The sequence below is a fragment of the Rutilus rutilus genome (assembly GCF_951802725.1).
Source record: "Rutilus rutilus genome assembly, chromosome: 18".
Lineage (NCBI taxonomy): Eukaryota > Metazoa > Chordata > Actinopteri > Cypriniformes > Leuciscidae > Rutilus > Rutilus rutilus.
This window is the reverse complement of record NC_140231.1, coordinates 14677222-14703333: the sequence shown is the minus strand read 5'-3', so window position 1 is coordinate 14703333 and position 26112 is coordinate 14677222. Positions and strand designations below refer to the sequence as shown.

At 37.7% G+C, this 26112-nt stretch overlaps 1 protein-coding gene across 1 annotated transcript; it reads right to left on the bottom strand.

Moving 5' to 3' along the window:
- Positions 1-1939: 1939 nt before the first annotated feature.
- cnot6a (CCR4-NOT transcription complex, subunit 6a) lies at positions 1940-22441 on the bottom strand. Its single transcript, XM_084387052.1, has 12 exons — positions 22323-22441; positions 20770-20891; positions 19705-19891; positions 19042-19127; positions 18280-18381; positions 17918-17986; positions 15894-16051; positions 15088-15242; positions 14736-14890; positions 11507-11740; positions 11221-11423; positions 1940-5846 (listed from the first exon to the last, which is right to left on the bottom strand). The coding sequence occupies exons 2-12, from the start codon at positions 20879-20881 to the stop codon at positions 5634-5636; spliced, it is 1674 nt and encodes a 557-aa protein (XP_084243178.1). The 5' UTR covers positions 20882-20891; positions 22323-22441; the 3' UTR covers positions 1940-5633.
- Positions 22442-26112: the final 3671 nt, after the last annotated feature.

The following is a 26112-nucleotide window of genomic DNA, read 5'->3' as shown; positions in this document are numbered from 1 at the left end:
TGATCGTTTTGCAGGAGGGTTTGTCTCCATGGTAATTGCATTAAATCACAATGGAACTGCAGGGAAATGTCTGTTTACACATTCATACAGACTGTCAATTTGAGGGTTTTGTAGACAATATAATACATATTCATCTGTGTCTGGTAAAACACACTGTAATCATACAAAACTTTGTACAGATTCTTTCTACAGGATCCTTTGTAATCTTATAGTGTCATGTGGCTTTTGTTTTATAAGACACGTGTTTATATATATATATATATATATATATATATATATATATATAAACATTTAGAATTATTGCCAAGCTTACAGATGGAAAAAAGAGACAAGTTCATAACCACTGAGAAGTAAAGAAAAAAGAATCATGATCATCCACGAAACATGCACTCCATCTGCTGGGTGAAGAACATCAGGGCAGACAAAACAAGTCTGGGGATTTTTTTTTTAAAGGTGGTTATAAAATGAAAGCCGAAGTGTGTCATTTTACCATCTTAAAATCTCCTGCAACAATTTCAGTCTCTGACGCTGTTCACGTGAGCACAACGACACGTGCGTGTGATGCTGATGCAGAAGCCGGCCAATACTAAGGCTGAATCCGAAATCGCCCCCCAATACCCTCAAAAAGGCATTATTTGAAGGGACAGCCATTTGTAGTGGTGTCCGAAACCATAGTGGATGTCATGGTGTGCACTTATTCTATCCCACATTGCACTGCAATAACGAGTGTATACCCGACGTACGCTCAACGGCTGTCCGAATACGCTCACTCGTTTTCGTTCACTCCTTCAAGAGGACTAACGTAAGGAATAGTGAATGAGGGTTTAGGGAGCGATTTCGGATTCAGTCTAAGTCGGCGTTCAGACACAGAGCCCATAACCATAAGGTTGAACCACTGTAGTCACATGGCCTATTTTAACATTGTCTTTACTATCTTTCTGGGCCTTGAAAGTGGTAATAACATTGCCGTCTACAGGGGGATCAGAAACCTCTCGGATTTCACCAAAAATATCTTCATTTGTGATCCTAAGATTTTACGGGTTTGGAACGATATGAGGGTGAGCAGAGGCGGACAGAGTACACAGCTTCATTACTTGAGTAAAAGTACAGATACCCCTTGCTAAATTTTACTCAAGTACAAGTAAAAGTACTACAGTCAGATGTCTACTTAAGTAAAAGTACTGAAGTACTTGTTTTTAAAAGTACTTGAGTATCAAGAGTACAAGAGTACATTTTCGAAATATTGCATTACTACCGCCACAGTGCTTACATTGGTAAACACAGCAAACACTTGAAGCGAAAACTATCATTAACTTGTTCAGAAAATTGAAATAGTCTGGCGAGGTGGGGCCACGGGTTGGCACATTCCAGGGATGTACCTGCTGCGTCTTCATCCATTGAAACAATGGACGAAACGTCCATGGTTTCGTCCACGGTGGAGTTGACTTTGGCGGAAAGCTGAAGGTGATTGCTGCAGGCTGTCCCAATCAGTGGCACCTGCACAATCCAATCACGTTTGAGAGGGAAACAACAAATTGAGGGTTTCCGAGATTTTTCTCTTTTTTAATTTAATTTTTTTTTTTTTTTTTTTTAGAAGTAGTAACGGGTACTCACGGTTATGGATAGAAATGTAGCGGAGTAAAGAGTACAATATTTGCCTCTCAAATGTACTTGAGTAAAGTCATGAGAACTCTCCAAAAATGATACTCGAGTAAAGTACAGATCCCTCAAAATTGTACTTAAGTACTGTACTCAAGTAAATGTACTCCGTTACTGTCCGGCTCTGAGGGTGAGTAATTAATGACAGAATTTTCATTTTTGGGTGAACTAACCCTTTAATGCTAAAGGAATTGACTCGAAGGAAATTTCTGTTGCATGCGTTGTAACCTGTGCTCTAACATTTACATCGAATCTAAGAATAAACACAAAACACCAAGACTGAAACAGATATAGAATTTATTTAACCATGAGTAGGAAAAAAATACATAGGTGTAAAGGAAACAAGCTGACCCTGTTATAAACACATCACTACTCAGAGAACCAAGAGAACTGGAGAAACAGTGAAATCCAAAACGCTTGTTTACCATTAGGTTTTTATCCCCAACACTTAATATTGAATTAAAAACAGCTGCCATTATTTGATTTTCTATTATTAAATATCTATAATCTTTTACCATATATATGTATTTATTTATATATATGCAACATTCTTATTTGAAACATTGTGCAAGTGTTATGCTGGTATTCCATAAATGGTAAACAAGAGTTGGTCCAGTGCATTATATAGTGACATTACCTAAATACTTATTGACTCTCAGCTGATTCAACCACAATCCTGACCATTGAACTACTACCCCTACTGACAGAGAAAAGTCGACTATGAAACAGGAAAAGGAAATTAAAAGGATTTCTATGGTGAAGCCAGAAACATCTGCTCAAGTGGACCAGAAAAGGGGGGGGATGGATGCAAGCAATTATTGCCAAGTTGAGCATGTTGACGTGATTAGCATTATGCCGTTTTTGCTTGTCGTGCACAAGACGCCACCTGAAACCATTGTCTTTGACCCAAAGGAAACAAAAACGTCTCTGAACAACATGGTGATGGCAACGATATCTAAACATGCACAATTTATTATTAGTGACTGTTTTTCAGAGATCAGTGACACTGAGATGTGCACAGAACACAAGGAGGGAGAACAAGAACACTTGTAAAAAAAAAAAGAAAGTCTCATCTCATCCTACTCAACCTTACTTTCTCCTGGAGAGCGGTAGCAAGAAAACACCTAAAAAAATAAGAGAAAGAGAGAAAGAAAGAAAGAAAGAAAGAAAGAGATAGAGAGAGACTGCTATTCTTGCCACAACCCAAACACATTTGCACGCTTTAAACTAACTGGCTCTCAAACCACATAAAGCTCAGGGTCAAAGTTGGAATTGTTTGGTGACAAAATGACAGCTCTTTATTTCTCTGTGACTTTACGATTTCATTGACGTATCTTTTTCTCAAAAGTTTCTTGAAGTGAAGGTTAGCAACAATATAAATCTATAATTCAGTGTGCCAACATTTTTACAAAAAATTTGGTTTTGAGTATTACAAAACAAAAGCAAAAATGAAAATGACAAAAACTATTAGATATAATACACACATCAACACAATTCATGTCAAAGAAAGGAAACGTGATACATTATTTATTCACACTTTACAAAAATCTTTTTACTACAACACCATCAGCAATCCAATATAACCAGACAAGTTGCTTCCAATTAAAAACAACCAGAAGAAAACAAAAACGGACAGATAATGTGAGGAATAAAAAGGGACACCAAAAGGGGAACTATAAGATGGTCCTCCCCAGTTCATCTATTTACTCTTGCTTGATAAAAGCCATTAAAATTGACCTCTGCCTCATGGCAAAAGTATGTTTTCTTTTTTTTTTTTTAAAAGCAATGAGTAGCTGCACCAGTGATCTACAATAAGTGCTTGTCAATCATTTGATTTTTTTAAAACATGACAAATTCGAGAGGGAGGGAGAAACGAAAAACAAATTGGCTTTGAGAGCGCGCAGCAAGAAAACGACGCCGCGCTACCGCAACGCCACCGTAGACGAAGTTAAAAGTCAGACCGCGCTACAGGAATGGTACTCTGGCCTTGCGTTTAGAGCAGAAAACCTACAAAAATCACCACGTACAATTTCATCAGGTCAGAGAACAGGCTTTACAGTAGTAAATCGAGCTTTACACTTGGCCTTGTGGCAGAATGCATTAGATGGCACGACACGAGGAGATAACCGTAGTCTAGCGGGAAGTGAAATACAGAACGAGATCCGAACGAATGGAGAAATACACAAGCAAAAATATACGGTCAAAGTGAATTGCCTGAGTCGAGAGGGAGGAAGTGGCAGTAAATAGAGGATGCAAAAAAAATAAAAATTTGGTGGAACTACATGAGAATGATCACGAGCCCGGATCGGCACAGCAGAAACACTCACTTTACTCGACATTGTAGACACCCAAAAAGAAAAAGAAAAAAAGAAAAACATAAATGAGGATATTGTATAAGTAGATTGAGGCTGTTCAGGTGTTCACTGATAGCACTGGCAGTGCGCTTAGAGAAACGAATCAGTGAGGCACAATGTCACGTGTTCTTGAATATCAAAGTGGGTAACAGGACCACATCACCAGATATCTGCCTCAGTGGAATACATCCAAAATAAGAAAAACGAGAAAAAAAAAAAAGAAAGAAAAAAAACCTGGTACACTGGATAAAAATGGGAACCTGGACAAGTGCAACTTTACACAGCAGATACCTGAAAAAAATTATTTTACACACGCTGGTCTTTTTGAATGTTCATTAGGATGAACACCTAAAAATGATAGAAATTTCGCTTTCATTTACAATACAATCATTTTCATCCAAATCTAAAAGTGTACGTACAAAAAAAAAAAAGAAAAGAAAAGGAAAAAAAATAGATGCAGTAGATCAGGACATTTGTTGCTTGTATACAATCATGTAGAGAGAAAAAAATAAAATAATAATAATTAGGAGTGAACTGGAGTCTTGGCTGGGCGAAGCGTCTACCAGTGACACTGAGGGTTTAATTTATCCGTCTATGAGTGAGATGTGCTTTTCTTTGCCCATTCTAGCATATTCTCGTCATCTTAACATGATCTCCTGCTAAACTCCCTCAGGTGCAAAGGCTACGGTCACTGGCGTTTGCTAAAACACAGCTGGCCCTTTCCAGATGATTTCCCTTAATTGAAACTCTTGCTCGGCTGTACGCACCAGATCTGCGGGCACCTCAGCTCAAGGAGGGCTCTATGGCACATGAAGCTTGACAACTTCATAACTAGGCCATTTTGGCTCTTGAAATGATGCTTTCTTAAAAGCATGAGTAAAAAAAAACAACAAAAAAGGTACATCAATTGCTCTGGCATCCAACGGACTAAATTATGAGACGGGCAAAGGCCCAGTAGGTGATGGTGGGCCGCGCAAACCTGTCACTGGTGTACAGCTAGAGCGCGAGGCAGATCATCCGTGGAGAGGCCTCAGCACCATTGAGTGCAAACGTGAGAGTTCGGCCCGCTCTCTTTACACATTAAAAGCCCTTTTTTAAAGGGTTGCTCCTGGAGATCGTACTCTCTGGCCTAAGCTGGTGAAATTCGTTTTTTTCTGTCTTCAAATTCAGCTGCTCGCTCTAAACTGGCCTCATAATAGCATGATCCAAATTATGCATTTCATGATATTTCGCTTGAGCTGGACTCCCTGCATGTTTCAAAGATATTGCCATTTAGTTATTTATATAAAACAAACTTTTTTCCTGTCTTAAGGTAAAACTTACATGATCACTTGGGGCCCTTAGGGTTTTGAAAAAAAAAAAGAAAAGAATTTTTTTTACAGAATGGTAACTTGTGCCCAGAAACGGAGGGAGAAAATTAAACAAAAAGAAAAAGTGTGTGAGAGGTGGTATAGATAAGACTGACAAAAGTGTCTGCTTCAGTTAAAATCCATGGGAATAAAAGTTTGCCATACCCCATCTCCTCATAAGAGATTCAGATTTATACACAACAGCCCGTGCCTCGTTCCCTCGCCACCGAGAGAGCAAAAGGGCCGGAGCTCCCCCTGCTGGCTCGGAGAACTACCTGCGACCAGGCAGATGAATGCCGTTGACAGCAGGCGGGTAGGGCAGGAGCAGCTCCAGTTGTGCAAACAGGGAGAAGTGATCAGAGGGGATGTGAGGATGGGGGCAGCCAGTGATACTGTTCTCGTGGAGCCAGTGGGGGTCCAGGGGACCCAGTACACCAAGCACGTTGAGCAAAGGTTGAGAGTAGAAGATGTAGTCAATGATGCCCTGAAAAAAGAAAAACAACATTACAATTGAGCCATTGATGGTTTTAAACTTTAAGATGAAAATTAAATATGGATTAATCCTTAAGCTAATTTTTCTTTAATCTATAACAAGTTTATTTGCTTTTTTAAAAGGACAAACTGGTCTTAAACAAAAATATCTGCAGCCATTTGAAATTAGAGGCACCACTGCATTTTAAATATGATCAAAGATGCTACACACGTAGCATGAGCAGTTGTTTAAATGAGATGTAATGATAGGATTTGAAGGAAAAACAGAATGGTCTGACATTAGATTTGTGAAATTATGCATTGCTGAAAAAAAAGGACTGAATGAAAGGGCAAATTCATTCTCAGAGAGTAGGTGACGCTTATGGAACAGCAATTTTTTTACTTTATTTTACAGAACAACAGTAAAATTACATATCGCTGTCGGGCGGAAACCTCGTATGTCCAAATTTGGTCAATTTCATATTTTTTCACAAATCGATGCTATTGGTCAGTCCCCACGTGGTTCTGTTATTTTTACAAATTATTAACCAATCTAAAGTGTTGAAAATAGCTTGAGAGCAAATCTCCTAACTCCATTGGACACTTCAACTGTCTGAGAATCCTCGTAACTCCACGGCGGGAGTTTACGCGGCATTTTGTCTCCTCAGGATTGAACGTCGCAACGATAAGAAATCCTCGTCGAGCAACACGTAAAGCAAGCCTCAACTCTGATTTTATCTGTGTTAAACTATGATATCAGTTATTGATGTACTTTAAATGTCTACGTATTATAGGCTTATTATTACTAGGCTTATTATACGTGTGCATTGTTTTAAAATGTATCTAATATAATACTTGAATTGAAATAAATGTTTTGGATACCAGCATTAAATTATTGTTTTTATTATTATTTTACTGACTCGAAGTTGGCACTGTGCATGTAAAATACCCCAAGTAGCAGGTTTTATTTATGGAAGAAAAAGGGTCTGTCTAACGTTACTGGCACCAGTAGCAGCTAAGCCTATCATTGCATAACTCTGTCTGTTTTTTTTAGCCAATAACGAGTTAAAATAGTTAGGTTAGATACATTTGAGTAGGCTTGTTTTGTTAAAAATCGATTGCTGTAATGCTTTGGTGCAGAAGGAAGCCTGTGAGCCACGGTAAGTTTGCGTGCAGATTAGGCTAATTCCCACCTATTAGACAGCCTAAGTTAGTTACCTCATCGTTTTTTGTTCTGCTTCACGTATAGCTCTTAAACCTTTAAAATAGAGTTTAGGAAGATGTATGTAACCACAGTCGTTAGCTTTGGTTACCTATTGAAGCCTTTTCTCTTGTCAAAAGGCTCAACGCGACCGCCGACTTTGTTTGCGTGCAGATTAATTTCCGCCTATTTTAGACAGCCTAGTATTTTGGTATTGCATCACTCATAGCTCTTAAACGTTTAAAATCGAGTTTAGGAAGATGTAACCACAATCATTAGATTTGAATAGCTCTTAAAGCCTTCTCTTGTCAAAAGGCTCATCGCGACCGCAGACTTGGATGAACACTGCTGGCAGCAGCGACGTCTGTGTCCGTACCATTCTGATCAATGACAGCGTAACCTCGTATCTCCCCGCTCCCAAGTCATAAAGCTCGTATCTCCGATTAAACATGATTTTGGGGAAATGTTGTGTTAATGTTGGTATACAACAGTATATGAGAGCAATAGGGATGCACGATATTGCATTTTGGCCGATATTCGATATGCCGATATTTTCAAACTAATTTTGTCCGATGCCGATACCGATACCGATATATACACATTTTCCCCCTGATATATTTACACTTTAATTTTACTGAAGAGAAATCCAAGTCTCTCTCCTGTACTACCTTTACTGTATTACACTCATGTGTTGTAGATAAGGCAATTTACAAGACAAACAAAACAACATTTGATTCTACCATAAATGTATAATTTTACAAATGTAGACAGACATTCACCCCTGAAAAATAGGTAAATTATTTATGCCATTGCCACAGTTTATTTTTAAGTTCAGACATTAAACTTCAGTCCTTAGAAGTAAAATAAATAGAAAAAAAAATTCAAATAATTTTTTTTTCCTCTTCTCCTACTTGAACAGGCTAGGTCTACCAAATGCTCCCCTGTTTTCGGTGCTGATGCGGTGGTGACCCGTTCATGTACTGTAACATGTAAGGGTGGCGCTGCCAATAAAGCAGTGTTGGGAAAGTTCACTTTCTAACGTACATGAACTAGTTCAAAGTTCAGTTCACAAATTTTAAAATGAACTAGTTCAGTTCATAGTTCATATACTCAAAATTTTGAACTAAGTTCACAGTTCCAAAAATGAACTAGTTCATAGTTCTTTTTTTCCATGTTGTTGCGAGATATTATTTTTCAAAATGATTACCACAGCCCCCACAGACAATTATTTTATCAGTTTTAACACTGAAGATATGCGTCAGATTTTTTCCCATCTTCACCGACCTTATCATAAAACTCGTTTAAATGATCATACGACGCCTCCTTGCTGCTTTTTGTTTTGATTTGTAACGTAAGTGATGAGTCGTTCATGAAAGACTCGAGGTGAAGTAATTATTTATGTTCCCTGTAAACGATTTTTGACTGCATTATAATGATTTCTTAATTCAGAATATGATCAAGATTGCGTAGGTGGATGTGTTCGGGGAATTTGCCAGTTAATAGTAACATTTAAAGCCCCTTAAATGAACGAAATGACTCGAAAAAAGATTTGTTCATTTTGATGAACGAGATCGAACAAGAGGTCGAACACGGGTGGCTGGTGTTGCCAGATTGGGTGTTTTTTCCGCTACATATTAAGGGCGGTTTACGGTGGGTTTTAGCCTGGAAGGCTTTATAGAAATCTGGCATCCTACTGAACGAAGTTAAACTGAGAGAGCGTGCCGTTCACAGACACCAGAATGAACGAGTTCACAGTAACGTTCATCAGGCAGTAATGCGGTACGTTCAGTTCACGTTCGCCCAAAATATGAACGAGTTCATGAACTATCGTTCAATGAACGCGTTCAGGCACAACACTGCAATAAAGCAACTAAAAGTTGTCACAGAGAAGCGCAAAAGTAATGATTATGAATATGTCAAATATAGCAAGGAGACATTTTAATTGTTTATTAATAAACAAGTGTTTTCTGTGTCGGCTGCAAAGATGAAGTTGACTGACTCGCGATCTTCGGAGTAGGCTCGCGAGTCAGTCAACTTCATCTTTGCAGCCGACACAGTGAACGCGCCAGGGAGAAATGCACATTTCGGATTACATAGTTTTCTTTCGTTTTGAATTGTTATGTTTAAAAAATATGATTTCAAACGTTCTGTAGATAATAGATATATTTATCAGGTCTGTGAGGCAAGTAAGCTATATGCTGAGTTTCGTTTCATTTATGAGACGAACTCCAGTTCACGCGCGCGCCTCTGTGTCGTGATATCTATTATCTGGTTTACTTATTATTTATTAGGCTAAATCCTTTTAGAAACATTTTTTAAAATTAAGATACAATTAATACAAAACGAAATTCACTTAGAAAGGCTTTGTGCTTTCTGTTTGAGGTCTCTGTGGAAGTTTTAAAGCAGTCTCTATCAGTGCCGCTTTCAGAGCGTTCACGTCTGTAACCGAGAACTGTCACTGTTTTTCCTCATAAATGCCAACACGAAAAATAAAATAAAATGAATATTTTATGCTCTGTGGAGAGCATAGTAGCTTGGAGAGTTTACATTAGTAAGCTACAGGACATCATCTTTCGAAACATGACCTGCACGAAAGAAAAAAAAAAATACTGCGGCATTCTACCCGCACTTGCGAATGCGTCTCTGTCCCCAGCACATCTCAAACCAAACTGATGCTCATGCTAGAAATGCCTCCACATGTTGGAAGTTTAAGTTGCTGGCACTCATGCTATGTTCACGGTCATCACGTGCACATAGGAAACACGCCACCCTATCGGCAAGGCTCATCGGCAGAAATATTCATATCGGCCGATGCCGATGATGGTCATTTAAAGCTTTTATCGGCCGATACCGATGTTGTGCCGATATCATCGTGCATCCCTAGAGAGCAATATAAGTTATAATTACCAACTTTAATGATACAATGTTCAATAACTAAAAAAATATGCAGTTTTTTTTCTGAAAAATAATGGTTTTGGAGATACGAGGATTCCGCCCGACAGCGACAATATACTAACATTTATTTATAATTGAGCTTATTTTTGGTAGGAAACCACATAGACCGTATCGCTTCTCTTGGTTGACAACAACAGATTTATAAACGATTCTCATGACAAATGTTGCATTCCCAAATGCAAATTATAGGCGTTAAATTTTAAGTACTTGAGTAACATTGACTGTGAATCAAAACTGAAAGTAGTGCTGGTTCAGTACTCTGAAACATACAGCACATCAGACCACATATCTATATAATTACATCACAACCGTTGTGATCTGATAATCACACTAAGCCATCTCATATTCTCACCAAAACGCATGGTCAAAATTCATAAAAAAAAAAGCAACGTCTCAACGCAGATTTTTACCCGCATTTGTTGCAGCAGTTAGAAGCAATCAGTGTATAAAATAAAATGTATTAGGCTAGAAATACCGCAGCAAGACTAACCATGTCCCTTTAGGGGCTCTGTAGAATGCGTTATTCTTTTTCAGTGCTTTTTCAACAAGATATTTGACTTCGGCATATCCCTAGAAGTGAGTGATTTTCTCTTTTTGTTGTTGCTGTCCCTTTAAGATCTGACGCAAATGGCACGGATCTGATACACATCCAATCTTCTCCCAACTCTTTACCGCCATTTAAGGCTTAAATTAGATAAGACTGTGCTTACGAGGATACTTGGGCATTGACAATTTTGTGTGGTTTTTACCATTGAAGCATGATACGATGTAAAATAACTCAAATCTGTATTGGCGCGCCGTCTAAAACGGATTTTTGTGCGCGTATTTTGAGTTTACAGGGCTTTCAGAATTTATGGAATTTTGAATTTTCCATTTCAAAATTCCATACTTTTCTCCAAACCTCTCTGTAGTTTTTTTTCCATGGGTTTTCACAAGTAATAACATGTACTTATATGATAAGAAATGCTCTGCGACACTAGTTTCGGGGGATCTACCTCCCCCCTAAAAAAAATCCTAGGGGAAACACTGGGTGAAAGATTTGCATTATGTTAATGTCATTTATTATTATATTATTGTTATTTAATTATTTATTACACATACAGGATTTATTTTTATCACGATATTATGAACTCTTTTGGCCACAATTTTTCAGGAAAAACCTGGTACTGTGAAAGCCCTAGTTTAGCCTTTTAAAGTTTTAGAAAACAAATGAAAAACAGCTAAAACAAACCTTAAAGTCAAAGGTGTAGTTGGTGTAAGGCATCAGGCCGTTCTCGTAGGCACTCTTCAGCTTGAAGCCGTGCGTGATCCTGGTGCTGGAGGTGCCGTTCTTGCCGTTGCAGTTGAAGTTGGTCAAGCTGTCAATGTATCGCAGCTCTTTGAAGTCCTTGTGGGTGCTGTCCACACCACCTGTGCTCAGGTACTCCACCACACCTGTGTGCGCATGAAAATCTCCATCAGGAACGGAGCAAGAAGGAAAGTCAAATCTCGAAACACTCTGGTACTGGCATACATACCCGAGTCAGGTAGAGAGTTGAGGTCAGCGCACAGGACGAGAGGGATGGCATTGGTTTCCCCAGAAACTGAGGAGAGCTTCAGACTGCGAGTGGCCTTATCCACAATGTTCTTCACTTCAGACAGGAACATCATAGTCTGGACAAGCTTCACATCCGAGTACTCGGGGTCCCAGTGCATATGAGCATTGGCCACCAGGAGGAGCTGTTTCTCCATGCCATGCAGAGACTTTCCAGCTATGGAACAAAAGAGAGACACTGCTTTAGATACGTGTCCGACCTTTGAGTCTTTGCTCAGAGTCTTAGGATCAATGAGATACTATTATATTTCTTAAAGGTGGGGTATGTGATTCTCTTTTTTGGCCATTTTTTCAAAATCACTTGAAATCCTATTCCTAACCCACTTACAGCCACTGAGTTAGAAGCACTGAAATGAAAATTAAGCAATTTAATCATCTGTGGAACGGGCAGGACTCGAAAAACTCCAGCCAATCATTTCCAAGACCACCTAGAATCATTGGACAGTAAGTGTCAATCAAACGGTCATACCATACCCCCCTCCCCCATCCATGTCCATGTTCTTCGAATGGGTGGAGTCAAAGGAAAGAAGGTAGGACCATTTGAGTTGTGTATTTTCAAAATCTGCCGGCCGTTTTGCAAATCACATACCCCACCTTTAATATTTTGAATTAGTTTCTAATTTCATATTTTCAGTTATCATTCAAAATTTTAGTTTGTTTTGTTTCTTTTCTTTGTTTTTTAAATCTGCCTAAACACTTATGAATTTTATTTTAGTATATCAAATAATCTAAATGAGAGAAATGTTGTCTTGGCTTGGTGTTGTTTCATATTTTTAGCTAACAATAAGAACCTTGCTGCCCACAAACAATATTAAAATGATATACCATTTCACTTAAATGAAAAATAAAATCTACAAGTAATGCAATTTGAGATTTGTTAAAGATTACATTTAACAGTCTTACTAAATAAGTGTTTAAGGATTAACTAAATGAGAATTAGATGACAGCAAAGACAAATGTAAAAACGTAAATGTAAAGAATGAGAATGTACAATTAGAGCTGCACGATTCTGGATAAATTGAGAACCACAATTTTTGTTTCAAATAGAGATCACGATTCTCCCATGATTCTGAAAAGACAACAAAACAGTCATTTACTAGAGGTTCACCACCTACTGGTGTAACGATGTAATGATAAAAGTTTTACTTTAAGCACCGAATTACTTACAAAAGGTGACTATTTTAATCGCTACCATAGACATCAGTGTTTATATTGGAACTAAACTTATCTCAGTGACAGAAATAACGATACGGTGTGATTGTAAAGACGTTTGTGAAGCTGTTTCATACCTATGTATATGACAACGGGTCAGTGGCAGCGTCAACACAGTAAGGCTGCTCCGATCAGGATTTTTCAGGTCGATCACAGGAAGCAGTATCGGCCGATACCCATCACCAATACAGATCATGGGGTCTATTTGAAGCCTCCTTTTTCTTTTTATCATGTAGCATTATTTATAGGGATGATCAGGATCTTAAAGACATTAATTCAGGACTTGAATTTCATTTTGGAAAATGGGGGGAATTCCCCCCTTAAGTGATTCTTTTGGGGGGATTTTTCTTTTGGTAAGTTGGTGGTGGGGGACATTTTTGTAAAGATTTTTTATTTTTTATTATTACAATTCTCTCACTTAAATGTTGATCAAATTGTCTGTTTTTACGATAGGGCAATTTTGTTGCACAATAGCTTACACAGCACAAGCCTGATGTCAAACTTTGAATTACATTTACAAAAAAGACAAAGTAAGCAGTCAATAATAAAATGAGAACAAATAAACAAATTACAAGCAGTAGCACAAATGCAATAAAGATACAAATGAAAAACAGTGCTTTAAGTTTAATTAATAATTGAATCAGGAATCAAGTGTAAAATAACACTAGATAGTCTTCCCTGAATAAATTCAATACCAATTAATCCTAACATTTAAAGTTATTCAGTCAAGATCAGCGAGTGATTTCTCTCTTTTGTTGTTTAACATTAAATGACAGACAGCAACAGGCATCTATAGGCTGCTGCCACTTTAAAATCTGATGCACGGTTCCAATATACTGTTACACGTGCATTTTTTTCTAAAACTTTTGCGTTCACTTCAGACATGATCGACTGCGTTTACGTGAATGCTCGCCAAGACTGTAATTTTGCACGTGTGTATTTAAACATTAAAGTGCAATTAGCCATGAAGAGACCTGAGAGCTGTTTGTGAGGCGGCTTTATGGATGCGCTCTTTAATAGTGCATGAGCGCACAGTCTCTCGGAGAGCGCACGAGTGCTGAATGGTTTAAAAATGCTTGAATGTTTAAACTGGCAAGACTTAAAAAGATGTGCAAATTATAAACTCTGGTGACGATGCAACACTGCCCAGCAAGTGACAAGTGTACATCATCTTCAGCATTATTTTTTTTTCTTTACCCACGCCGGACAGAGATTGAGACGGCGATACTGCAAGCATGTCATGACAGCTCTCACGCCGGGTGCTCGTCTTTTTGCGCCGTCAGAATGAGAATGGTTTCTAAGATCGGCAAATTGAGAGATTGATTATCGGCTGATAGCGATCGGTAGCTCCCCTAGAACACAGATTTGATTGTTTCGCTGTGATTGTCAAAGATTTAATAGACATAGCTGAATCGTTGTCATTCAGGAATAAGATAGCGTGGGTGTTTGAATCGTGATCTTTTATTGATTAATCATGCAGCTCTAAATTAATTATAAAAAAAGATAGTTTCAGTTCTTGATTATGATTGGCTGAGCCATAAAGCTGTTGTAAAATACTCTATAAACCCACATGTGACCTCATTACACCATTATTCCTCTATGGCAACCGTTCTGCTAAATGTTGCTGAAAACTGCATTGCTTGGAATAATTACTAGTTATCAAAATTCATTCTGTTGCTGTGCTTAAATAATTAGTAGATCTGACATGTTTCAAACCACATGTATGACTGTGGTTCTGATTATAAAGTACATGGATCAATTACATGAATCCGAAATATCACACTGCAATGCTTTTTCTTTTAACACAGTGTCAATAATTATGCACTGTAAAAAAATATTTATATATTCTGTGATTATTTTATATTTTTGTGTCAGTAAATCATTCAACTTTAGAGTGCAACTATAATATAGAGAAAAGAACAGTGAAAAAGAAAACAGACCAGACTGCTCAATGATCTCTTTCCGCAGCTCTAGTAGTACAGCCACTCCGATGTTGTCCTTGGTCATCACCCTGTTCAACATGGCCTCTGAGCCCTCGGAGTTTGCCATAGCCAGCTGGTTGAACTCCACTGTGTGTTTCTGTACCAGACTGAACCTGCTCAACACAGAAACAGCAAGGTCAGGATGAGAACACAATATGCTAGAACAACTGTTGTTCTAAAAGTCATCTTGCCGGTATTCAACACAATAATACAGTGGTTCTCAATCCTGGGGTAACTATAGAACACCAGGACCAGGATTGAGAAGCAATAAACTAAAGCCCTGCAGTCTGCTTATTTATGCCAGACTCACTTATCCGTTTTGTAGAAAACGGCACAGCCGTCCACATGTTTGCGGTCAGATTCAGACATAGTCCTGGCTCGGGACTTAGGGCTGAAGAATCCTTCGTAACCCTGTTCCTTCAGCTCCACCAAGAAGTAGTTGTAGTACTGCTCTGTTTCCACTTCCTAATGGGCACAAATGTAACAAATGTGAATGGCTGCATCCAAAAATCGCAAATTTCCCTACTATTCAGTAAGCGAAAACAGTATGTGACCATAGTAATGCACAGTACTAAGAAAGGTAAGCAAAAAGCACCCGGACAACCTACTAACTTCCGGCGAGAATCTGAAGTGTGCATATGATGGACACTTTACTATTCCGTGAGGTCTCAATAGAGGATTTATGAATGGCAGTGAAGCAACGCAACTAAAGCTGGTCACATGATAATGACAACATGACACATTACACATTACACGTCCAGATTTCATTCATACTGCACACATTCATATTATACAAAACATACTTTTTTTTAGCTGTTGCAAAGTACTTATTTAAAATAAAATGTTTATATTATTCTTTAAGAAAGTATGTGACTTTGGACACAGGCAATGTTTTTCACACAACCCTAACTGCATCCATAATGGTCAAACTTCTGCCAGATAACTTGACTGGATTGAACTGGGATTGGGATAAACTGGAATAACTGGGATAAACAATGTTGTGTCAATGGAATAAACTGCTTTTAAGGAAAGATTGCAACAAGATTGGCCAAACTAAAAAAAGCCTTTAAAGCACAGTTCTCCAGCTCGAGTTATTCATGCGAGTGGGTGACAAACCTGTAGGCTGATGATGTCCGCACTACAGTTGAGGATCTCTTGCATGATGGACTTCTTCCTGTACTCCCAGTTGAGGGCCCAGGAGGGACAGTAGCCATAGAGCTGACGTGTGGCGTACTTATCACACAGCACGTTGTAGCACATTACAGAGAAAAGCGCTAAAGTACGAAGGGAGAGGAAGCAAAATTTCAGTGAGGATTTCAAAAATAGTCATTCAAGACATTGTTGCTACCATTATTGTTCTTCTCATTAAATAAAATATTGATACAGAATATTACTACACTTAGGCCCGGTTTCACAGACAGGGCTTAGACTAAGCCAGGATTAGACCATAGATCAATTAGGACATTTAAGTAATTTTTATAAACATGCTTAGAAAAAAACATTACCGATGTGCATCTTAAAACTAAAAAGGCACTGATATATTTTTAAGATCAGTCAGTGCAAGTTTATTTCAGTGGAAACAGCTCAGACTTACATTTTAGTCTAGGACTAGTCTTAAGCCCTGTCTGTGAAACCAGGGGTATAGCATTATATTCAGGGCTCAACAATAAGGACTGCCTGATGGACCCGGGCCAGCAAATTTGAACATTTGAGCAAAAATCCTTAGCACCGACCCTGATATTTGAAGTAATTTCTTCACTTTTATATGGCATTAACCCTTTACGAGTTTCTGGTAACACTATTTTACAGTGTCCTTGTTACATGTACTTACCATAGTAATAACAGTAAATTATGCATAATTTCAATCCTAATCCTACCCTAACCCTATAGTAAGTACATGTAGTTGCTTAATATTACTCAGTACTTAAATATATAAATTACACTAACAATAACACCTTAAAATAAAGTGTGACCGAGTTTCTTTCTTCTGTTGAACACAAAAGATAATATTTCTTAAGAATGTTGGTAACCAGACAGTTGATGGGCACCATTGATTTCCATAGTATTTATTTTTCTTACTATGGAAGTGAATGGGGCCCATTAACTGTTTGATTACAAACATCTTTTAAAATATATTTTGTGTTCAACAGAACAAAGAAACTCACAGGTTTAGAACAACACGAGGGTGAGTAAGTGATAATTTTCATTTTTGGGTGAACTATCCCTTTAAGACATTGTGAAATGTTGTGGCAAATTTTGAATCTACAAAGCAGGTCTGTACAATTAAATTCACAATATGGGCTAGTGTCCTTGATTAGTAGACCACAAAGAGACTGCCATTTAAATATCAAGTCTGCATGTTCTGTGCGTGTCAAGAGTGAATTAGGAGCACATTTTGGTTACTGCACATACTCAAGCATGGTGTTTTCTGCGTATGCCCTATCACTATAGGAGGACACTTCAAAGTTTACTTTATGAGCCTTTCACCATTTCATTTGGGGGAGGGGAAAAAAACATTTACTACAAACCATAAAATTAAAAGTTTGGTTAAACTTGAAATTGTATACTAAAACCTGTACTTCAATGTAATAATTATAGCAAACCGCTGCTGAGAAGCACTTTATTTGACAACAGCAACTAACACTTTAAACAGTTATGTTTCATGAACTCATTTGATAAAATTTGTTTTAATCAAAAAACTAAAAGTTTCAGAAAAATAAAAAAGAAGGTCTTAATAAATTTAATTCTTAATTTTATTGATTCAATTATGCCTTTTATGCTTATGCTAGATGCTTTTGGGACTGATTTCTTAGGACTCTAAATTTGAAGCAAATCAAACACAGATGGCTAAAATATCAAGAATATTACAGAAGTAGGCTATATTACAGAACCAGTGGCTGCAGACAGTCTAATCAAATCTCAGCATTTTGCAGCTTAACTGCAAAACACCTTATCACAAATGCAGAATTATTTGATTAATAGTGCAACCATAGGTCTCATGAAGTAAAGGTTGTGCTCTGAGAATATTTCTTTTTTTAAAGAATTGTCTAAATTGCTGCACCGGGGTAAAGTTGAAGTGAAAGAACAAACGATACAGTTAAGGTCTGTGTAGCACATCTGAACTGAAGTGAAAGTCTCACCTGCTGGCCGTGTTCTGTCTGTATCCTGCAGTTGTATCCATGAGCGAGATGGTGGCTGGTCTATGGATACTATGGCCCAAAAAAAAAGAAGAAAAAAAGAGAAAAAAGTCAGTGAGTGAACCTCTCAAAAACCAAGCAATAACTCAAATGGATATGGTCCGACCGCTGCAATGCCATGCAAGAACACAGTTATAATCCCCACAGTAATTCAGAGCAAATCAAAAGAAAGTGTTCAATGAGAGAACAATGCCATGACTCATTCCATTGCATGAAAGTAATCTGCACTAAAAGAGCATGTACAAGAATTGAAGCTTTTCAGCGATCGCTGTACAAGCGGGGCAGCGGTACAAGAGTTGACTCACCACGTTTGGTGCCTGCAAGATTGTCCAGCAGGTAGTTGAGGAGCCGGCGTGTCCCATCAGGCTCTTGGTAGAGGTTCAAGATTTCTTGTGCAAGAGGGTTTCCTACAGAACACAACCAAATATGAAGCATGACAGGAACATGGAAAATTACAGAACCAGTACATGGGTCATACTAGAATTTCTCTCTCTCATATATTATATATATATATATATATATATATATATATATATATATATATATATATATATATATATATATATATATATATAATTATTTATTATATAAAATTGTATTTATACACTTTTTATAATTAAATGTTGCATATTTTAAGAATTGAAATAATTATATATATTAGGCCTACATCACTTTATGGAATGGTGCGTTTTAAAAAGCATACTTTACAGTTCCTATCTAAAAGTAACAGCTTGTGACTGCAATTGTAGAATGACCCAGATAACAGTCTAAAATAACAGACTAGTGTTATATGCACTTAAAGAATAGTTACTGTAGAGCAACAAAACATCAACAATTAACTAGGCTTACATGGATTCATATTCTTTGGCCATTGAATGTTTATTATGTCTTGTCTAAATTGATTATGCATTTCAGCTACCAACAATCTCAGTAAAAAATAAAAACAAAACACTTTTACCATGTCTACAACTATTCTGTAGATTTCCCTAAAACCAGCACATACAAAGCAAAATGACCATCTGGGCCTGCACAACTGAAGTTTTATGGGTTATAAAAGGAAGTAGTACCTTTCAAACCCAACGTTTGTAACTGAAAGAGTTTTCCAAGCTCAAAAGGCAGAACTCGTAACTGGTTGTTATTTAAAAGCAGTTCCCTGTGAAACAAACAAAACAAAAGATAAAAATTTGCACGCCATAAAAACAATCATACAGCAATAAGCATCTGAAGCATACAGGGATACAAAATGCTACATTAAATCCAAAGTCAACAGGCCATTTTGGCGTATGAACCCCCATACTGCACAAAACCTATTGCAGCCCAGTGCATTTCAGCTGTTGGATACAATCCCAACCACTTTAAAGGTACCTAATACAGTAGCACTTCGGCTCCTCTCAGAACATGATTTATAACCATCCACAGCAGTAATCACACTAGCAGAGAAGTGGTAACATATTTCAACCTGTGACAAATGAAATTGATTCAGAGTAAACCACTGTCACCCACATATGAGGACAGTGGTGTTCAGAGTTCAGGCCCTGGATGCAAACTAGCATCACCTTAGAAGAATAAAGGACCTAATTAACAATACCCATAGGCTCAACGACTCGAACAAAAGCAAGTATTGGGGTAAAAAAGTCTCTGCACACTACCACAATTGCCTTATCCATCTGCCTAACATCAAACCACAATCTTTACACAGCGTGCAAATACATAGCCAATTAGCCACCCACCTGAGAGATACCATGTTGCCTAGCTCAGCAGGCAGGCTCCTGATCTTATTGGACGAGAGGTCCAGGTACACCAAGTTGTGTAGTTTGGCAATGTCGGGCGGGATTCGCGAAAGTGAGTTATCACTGATATGAAGAGCAGTGAGGTGGGTAAGGGACCATAATGATGTACTCAAACTTCTCACTTTCCCTGCAAAGACAACAGGACGTAAACATTAAATTGTGCGCTTTGGGACGTGAAAAGTGGACATCATTTATATCCACTACTGTAAAGTGACGGGACTGCTTGCATATGTTTTCATGCACGTATTAAATGAATCAATAGTGTTGATTATTTTCATTATTGATTACAGACCTACAATAAATAAATAAATACACACGCATATACACACACACACATATATATATATATATATATATATATATATATATATACACACACACATTTTAATTAACATTAAATGGCATTATATTACTGCATTATTTATTGGCAAGATTTTAAAAGTGCAACATTGGCTACACCAACAGCCTAAAGGCCAAAGGATATATAAAAATAAAAGGTAGCAGAGTCCACAGCACAAACTTAAACGGCACAGAGAAATGATATCATTGCAATCACTTTCAGAATAATTTTTTTCCCCCACAGCTGATGAACAAAAACACTAACAGCCAATCAGAATCATTTCTGCTTTGTAGCAAGTAATTTTGATCAAAGATCATGAGCACTCAAAAAAAAAAAAAGATAGGCACAGATAAATAATTTATACTAAATACTGCAATAGTCTATAAATAATAAGAATAGTCAATTTTAATTTCATGATGACTTTCACATTATTTTCAGCTCGTCTCACCTCAGAGCAAATTACTCATAGTACAAAAATGTTCCTTTGGAATAGTGAGGACAGATGATTCACGCACAAAGGAGTGCATATCAAAGTCGCAATGAACCAGAAGTAGCATTTAGTCACATGCATTTAGAAAATTCATACCAACTTTAAGTAAACTGAGTCTATTGTGATTTCATTTGTCTGTGACATGTTGGCCCCCACTGAGAACCCCCAACATTACCAACAATCTCCAACTCTGCCCAATATGACTTCTTCCCATTTGCCGCCTCCTCAGTGGACATTATCGTGTACATCCGCCTTGGGTCAGGCGGATCATATTTTTCCTTGGGCATCCCTGTAATACTGAAACACAAACACAACAATCACTTTCACTACTGAACACAATTACAGAAAATGTATTGCACGTGCACTTTACACATGAAGCTGCTTGTATCCTGACAGGAAACCGAATGGGTGCTAACTGTGCAAAGAACAGGTGAAATGCCTAGTGAAAATGACACTGAAAACCATCTCAGAGTGAGGAGTGAGAACACAAACAAAAGCAATTCCAAAATCAATAGCCGAGGGGATTTTCCATTAGAGATCCTCGCACGATACTCGGAATCACTACGCTTGTCAAATTTACATAATGCAGCTTTCAGGCGTCGATTTAAACGAACACGAGTACGATTTTAATAGTTTATGGCAAATTAGCAGTCAAATAAAAAAAAACTTTGAGCAAAGTTTTATATGAAACTAACATCTATCGCCGGTAAATCCGCGTTGTAGCGCGAGCAGCTGGACACTGTGGGCAAAGGGCTACTATATCGAAGTGAATTCGATTTATATCGCGTCTGAGTACAATTTTAGTCAGACATGGCACAGAAAGAAAGAAAAAAAAGTCGGCTCATAATATACAAATCCCATGAAACAAAGGTGCAACTGAAGTCCTTGCAACTGCACTCTATATAAACACGGCGCCAGTACATTTCCATTACATAACTGTAGTGTTAATCGCTAACTAATCACTTAACCAACAGGCCAGAGGAGCGTCAAATGTGGTCTTTCATCATCGCTGTGCAACTCAACCCAAACAAAAACACCACCACCTCGTGTTTATTTCCCAGAGCCACGTTACAGAGCTAGGACTGCTAACTGAGCGAGCCTGACTCACGAGGGGAACAAGGCGTCTTAATGAGTCGATTAAGGGCAAGCATTTAGGAAATTAATTGACTTTAAATCGCGCTTGAGACAGATTTGCTGTCTAACTGCTGAAGTGAATTAGTTTGATCGGACCCCCTACAATGTTAGCGCTACCCGTTTACAGTAGGGAACCTCTCTTGACAAACATCGACTTAACTTTGCAAGTGCATTTGTGCGAAATTAATCGCATGGAACACACAGAAGTAAACTAATAAGAGGTTTTATGATGTTAATAAATGCATTGTGTTAGCTTATGTAGCTTCCCTACGGACACAGCAGGCTGCTTACATAACCAACAACACAGAGCCCAACATTTAAATTCGCTTCGTTGATCATTTCATCCAATCCGTCATAGTTTTCAAAGTGCCCACGCACGCAAAGTGGAGGAAATACAGATGAGATCTTACCGATCCTTCATTTCCTCTCTGTTCAGATTGAGCAAATTAGCTTATACGCTAACTGGCTAACAGGCGATTATACATTCACAAAACTAGACCAACACTACGCGCAAAGCAGTTGGAAAGAAACATATCCCCGTGCTTATATAGCACTAGATACAACTGGAACGCCTCAAACGCGTATTCGTTTTACCTGTAAGCTCATACCAGTTCACAAAGACGAGTGCGCGTTTCCTTTGTTTCTGATCCGCTGCTCTTTCTCACTGATGGCAAACAAGCATCATGGCGGCCGTGAGAGTTTCAGGGCGCGATAAGAAGCGCCCCGCTCATTGGCTGCCCCTGAAACGAGCGATCTGATTGGTTCGCTTGTCCACTCGACGCCTCCAAACTGTTTACGCCAGCGAGGCAGGCCAAAAATGGGAGTCACAAAAATAGGTCAATTTTTGCGGATGTTGACAAGTAGAGTACAACAAAGATGCAGTTTGCGCTATATATCATTATGTGATGATAATAGTAATGACAATTGATTAAATAAAATGTAAGAACCACAGTAAGTAAACAGTGGCGTGTTTTGTAACACTTTAAATAGGCTATTTGAAATTATATAGTGACTGGTAAGAGATGGGCTTGCACTGATTTTAATTGCATCGACGTTTATGTGAACTTAAAAAGCAGACGACTCGTGCAAAATATGCGAATCATTTAATCTCTGTTACTGATGTGAGTTGTACACCACATCAGTAACAGTATGGCTAACAGACATTACATGATTCGCTTATTTTAATATAATTATGTTATAGTTATAATAACTTCCCAATAGGTCTATATTATTTCAACCACGTAGAATAATATGTGAAGAAACAGTTTTCAAGAAAATCAAATATAATCTGCTTTAATTAAAATGCGTTTATGGTTGCAGTACATTTGATAAACACTGGATGGCATCATTTAGCTTTACACACATCAGGGCTTTGTTCAAAATTGAATAGGCCTAGTTTACTCTATACACACTATATAAAACAATACCTGTTATTTTGTCAATAGTAGCTGAAATAGTAGGCATTAAATGGCTAGAATGTTGCAAATGCTGCAAAAGACCGATCAGAGAGCCTATAATGACCCTTGTCCACCGTTTGAAAGTGCCTACAATGAGCACGAGTGTCGGAACTGGACCTTGGAGCAGTCGAAGAAGGTAGCCAGGTCCGATGACTCCCGTTTTATTTTACGTCACGTGGATGGCCATGTATGTGTGCTCCTGGAGAAGTGATGTCAAGTGTTGCCCTGGCCTCCAAATTTCCCCAAATCTCAATTTAAATTAAGCATCTGTAGGATGTGCTGGACCAACAAGTTCAATCCACGGTGGCTCCACCTTGCAACCTACAGCACTTGAATGATCTGCTGCAAATGTCTTGGTGCCAGATCCCACAGGACACCTTCAGGGGTCTTGAAGAGTCCATGCCTCGGTGGGTCAGCGCTGTTTTGGCAGCACGTGGAGGACCATGGTGACTTTAAGGTCTGTGTGGAAGCTCATCTGTGTATTCAATGGATACAGATAATTTGCATAACGTGGACACAGTTTTCCTAAGAGAATTTTAGAATTTTGATTGGGGTATAATAGTGAAATGCAGTAATATTACATTGATTGATTATTTTTTTCAAACTGTAATGCATATTGGATTGTTTTTATATTTTCATAAATCATAATCTTAACAGATGCTGAGAAAATAATTTCTTAAGTGTCATTTTCTATAACTGATTAATTCATAAGTAAACCACAAACAGACGAAAATGGCACATTGATAGTAATAACTACATACAACTATTATTAAAATGGAACATAAGGAATTATTACAAACAAGACGTTTTGAGCATTAATGACTATCAAACACAGGCCTTACTAACAGAAATCGTGTGCTGATGAATTCACATCATATCAAACCTAATTCACCACTGATATGTAAAAGGCTTTTCAATAAACTGTGCTTGAAATGTGGGATGTAAAGATTTGGTGACAACACTGAAACTGTTAAGAAATAATCCTGCCATAAGCACAAACACACTCCCACCTGCTGAGGGCTAAATATAGTTTCATCCCTGACATCTACAACATCATGATGCATGATGCAACCAGGCTATACCTTTCATGAAAGAACATTAATAGGTCTGAGATCTTGAGGTCAGGCGGAGGCCTTGAAGATACTTTGATGTTAAACGTGCCTTTTGTTTAATGAAATCAGATTCAGGATATTAAAGATAACAAAGCACATCCGAAACAAAATGAATATGCAATCTAAAACCAAAGCATTTTAAATGTAAACCGAACGTTCACCAAAGTCTTTTCTGTCTTCATTGATACGTACGTCACAGAAGAATTCTGTCATTGTTGTCTGAAAGTCTCATTTCCAACACATTTCAAATGAAATTTTGAACATTTTGAACATGAAAACAGCCAATTCCTTAAGGCTAATTTCACAGCTAGCATTTTATGCATTCTAAATACACGCAATTAAACAATGTTTTTCTCACCCTTTGCATAATTTGTCAAAATTATAGCTTGATTGTAAATGACACAATATAATTAGCTTCACATGATATTAACCTTGGTTTTCTTTGTGTTCTTCGAGTCTCATGTCTGACACGGTTGTCTCCTTAGTACGCTAACACTAACATTCTTGAGAAGGGACAAAAGTGATCAGTGTAATGGAAATGATAAAAATATAAAACGATAAAAAGTTTAGTAAATATTAAAATGGCTTATGTTTGTTGCACTGTTTAGATGATCATAGTTGTACTTGAAAACAATCATATTTTTGATGATACATTTTCATATTTTAAAGATATTACCTGTCATGTGTAATATTCACTGGCTGCCTGCGAATAACAAATACTTCATCTACTTATCTGCACTCAAACACTAGGTGAATTTACATGGACCCTAATAATCCATGCATTTGGAATCAGACTAGCACAGCTAGAATAAAGGAAATCACATGTAGCCCCGTCAGTCGGAGTGAATTGGCCAAATCCGATTTAAATTTTATTCAGATTGTAATTCTTTTACATTCTTTTTCTAATCTGTTCAATAGTAAACAATTTATCGGATTGAAAACTGAATCTGGAAAGTTCTGCGAATGTGTAATGACGTAGAAATGGTAGGCCTATATGACGCGTGGAACGAGCTGTTGTTGTTGTTGGATATTGTGTCCTAAATGACTGTCGGGTCAATCTATAATTCTCCTTCCACTCATTGTCTGTGAAGTGATGCAGGACAGTCTCTCATCCACAGGCGCCTTGTTTTGGGAGAGGGAAGGTGCGTTTTTACTGCTTGATAAATATAAGCAGCACAAGCTCCATTTGCTCATAGTCTCAGATATGACCCGAAATAGATAAATATTAAGTCTGGTTTTTAAAACAAAGAAAATCTGTCTATATTCTGCAGTTTGCACATGTGACATAAACGCACATCAACCTGATCGCTTTATTTAGCATTCATGTAAACACTATGGGTGGATTTATCAATAGGAATGATTTCATTCCGATTGTAACAAAAGGTGTGCGTGCAATTAGCAAATTAAAGTGATTTTGACCTTGGATGCATGTAGGAGACTGTGAGGGACCAATCAGTCAAGGGCAAAGAATGGAGGATTTCCAAACAAAGAAAATTATTTATTAAATGCCAAACAAAGTTACAAATTAAATTACTTGAAAACTGAACGAAATAAAAGTCATGTCTGGGCCCATAAAAAGGATCACCTGAACAGAACCAAACTTAACAATAATCAAAACAACTAAGCAAACCAAACTAAACAAAAAAACATGAGCTCCCAAATGACACACATGGGGAACTTATATACATAAAGGACTAGTCCATTACACATACACAGGGAATAACACAAACATCACTTAACACAATTAAAATAAAGTAATTAATTTCAGAAATATGAAGAAAACAAAGTATTATAGCCAAATAATTATAGTCAACA

What these genes read in the sequence shown, in the direction of transcription:
- cnot6a (XM_084387052.1), bottom strand. Translation starts at nt 20,881, where the DNA reads ATGCCCAAGGAAAAATATGATCCGCCTGACCCAAGGCGGATGTACACG. An exon ending in CGGACATCATCAGCCTACAG is followed by an intron (nt 15,243 to 15,893) that starts GTTTGTCACCCA and finishes TGTGCCCATTAG; the next exon opens with GAAGTGGAAACAGAGCAGTA. An exon ending in CAACTCTCTACCTGACTCGG is followed by an intron (nt 11,424 to 11,506) that starts GTATGTATGCCA and finishes ATGCGCACACAG; the next exon opens with GTGTGGTGGAGTACCTGAGC.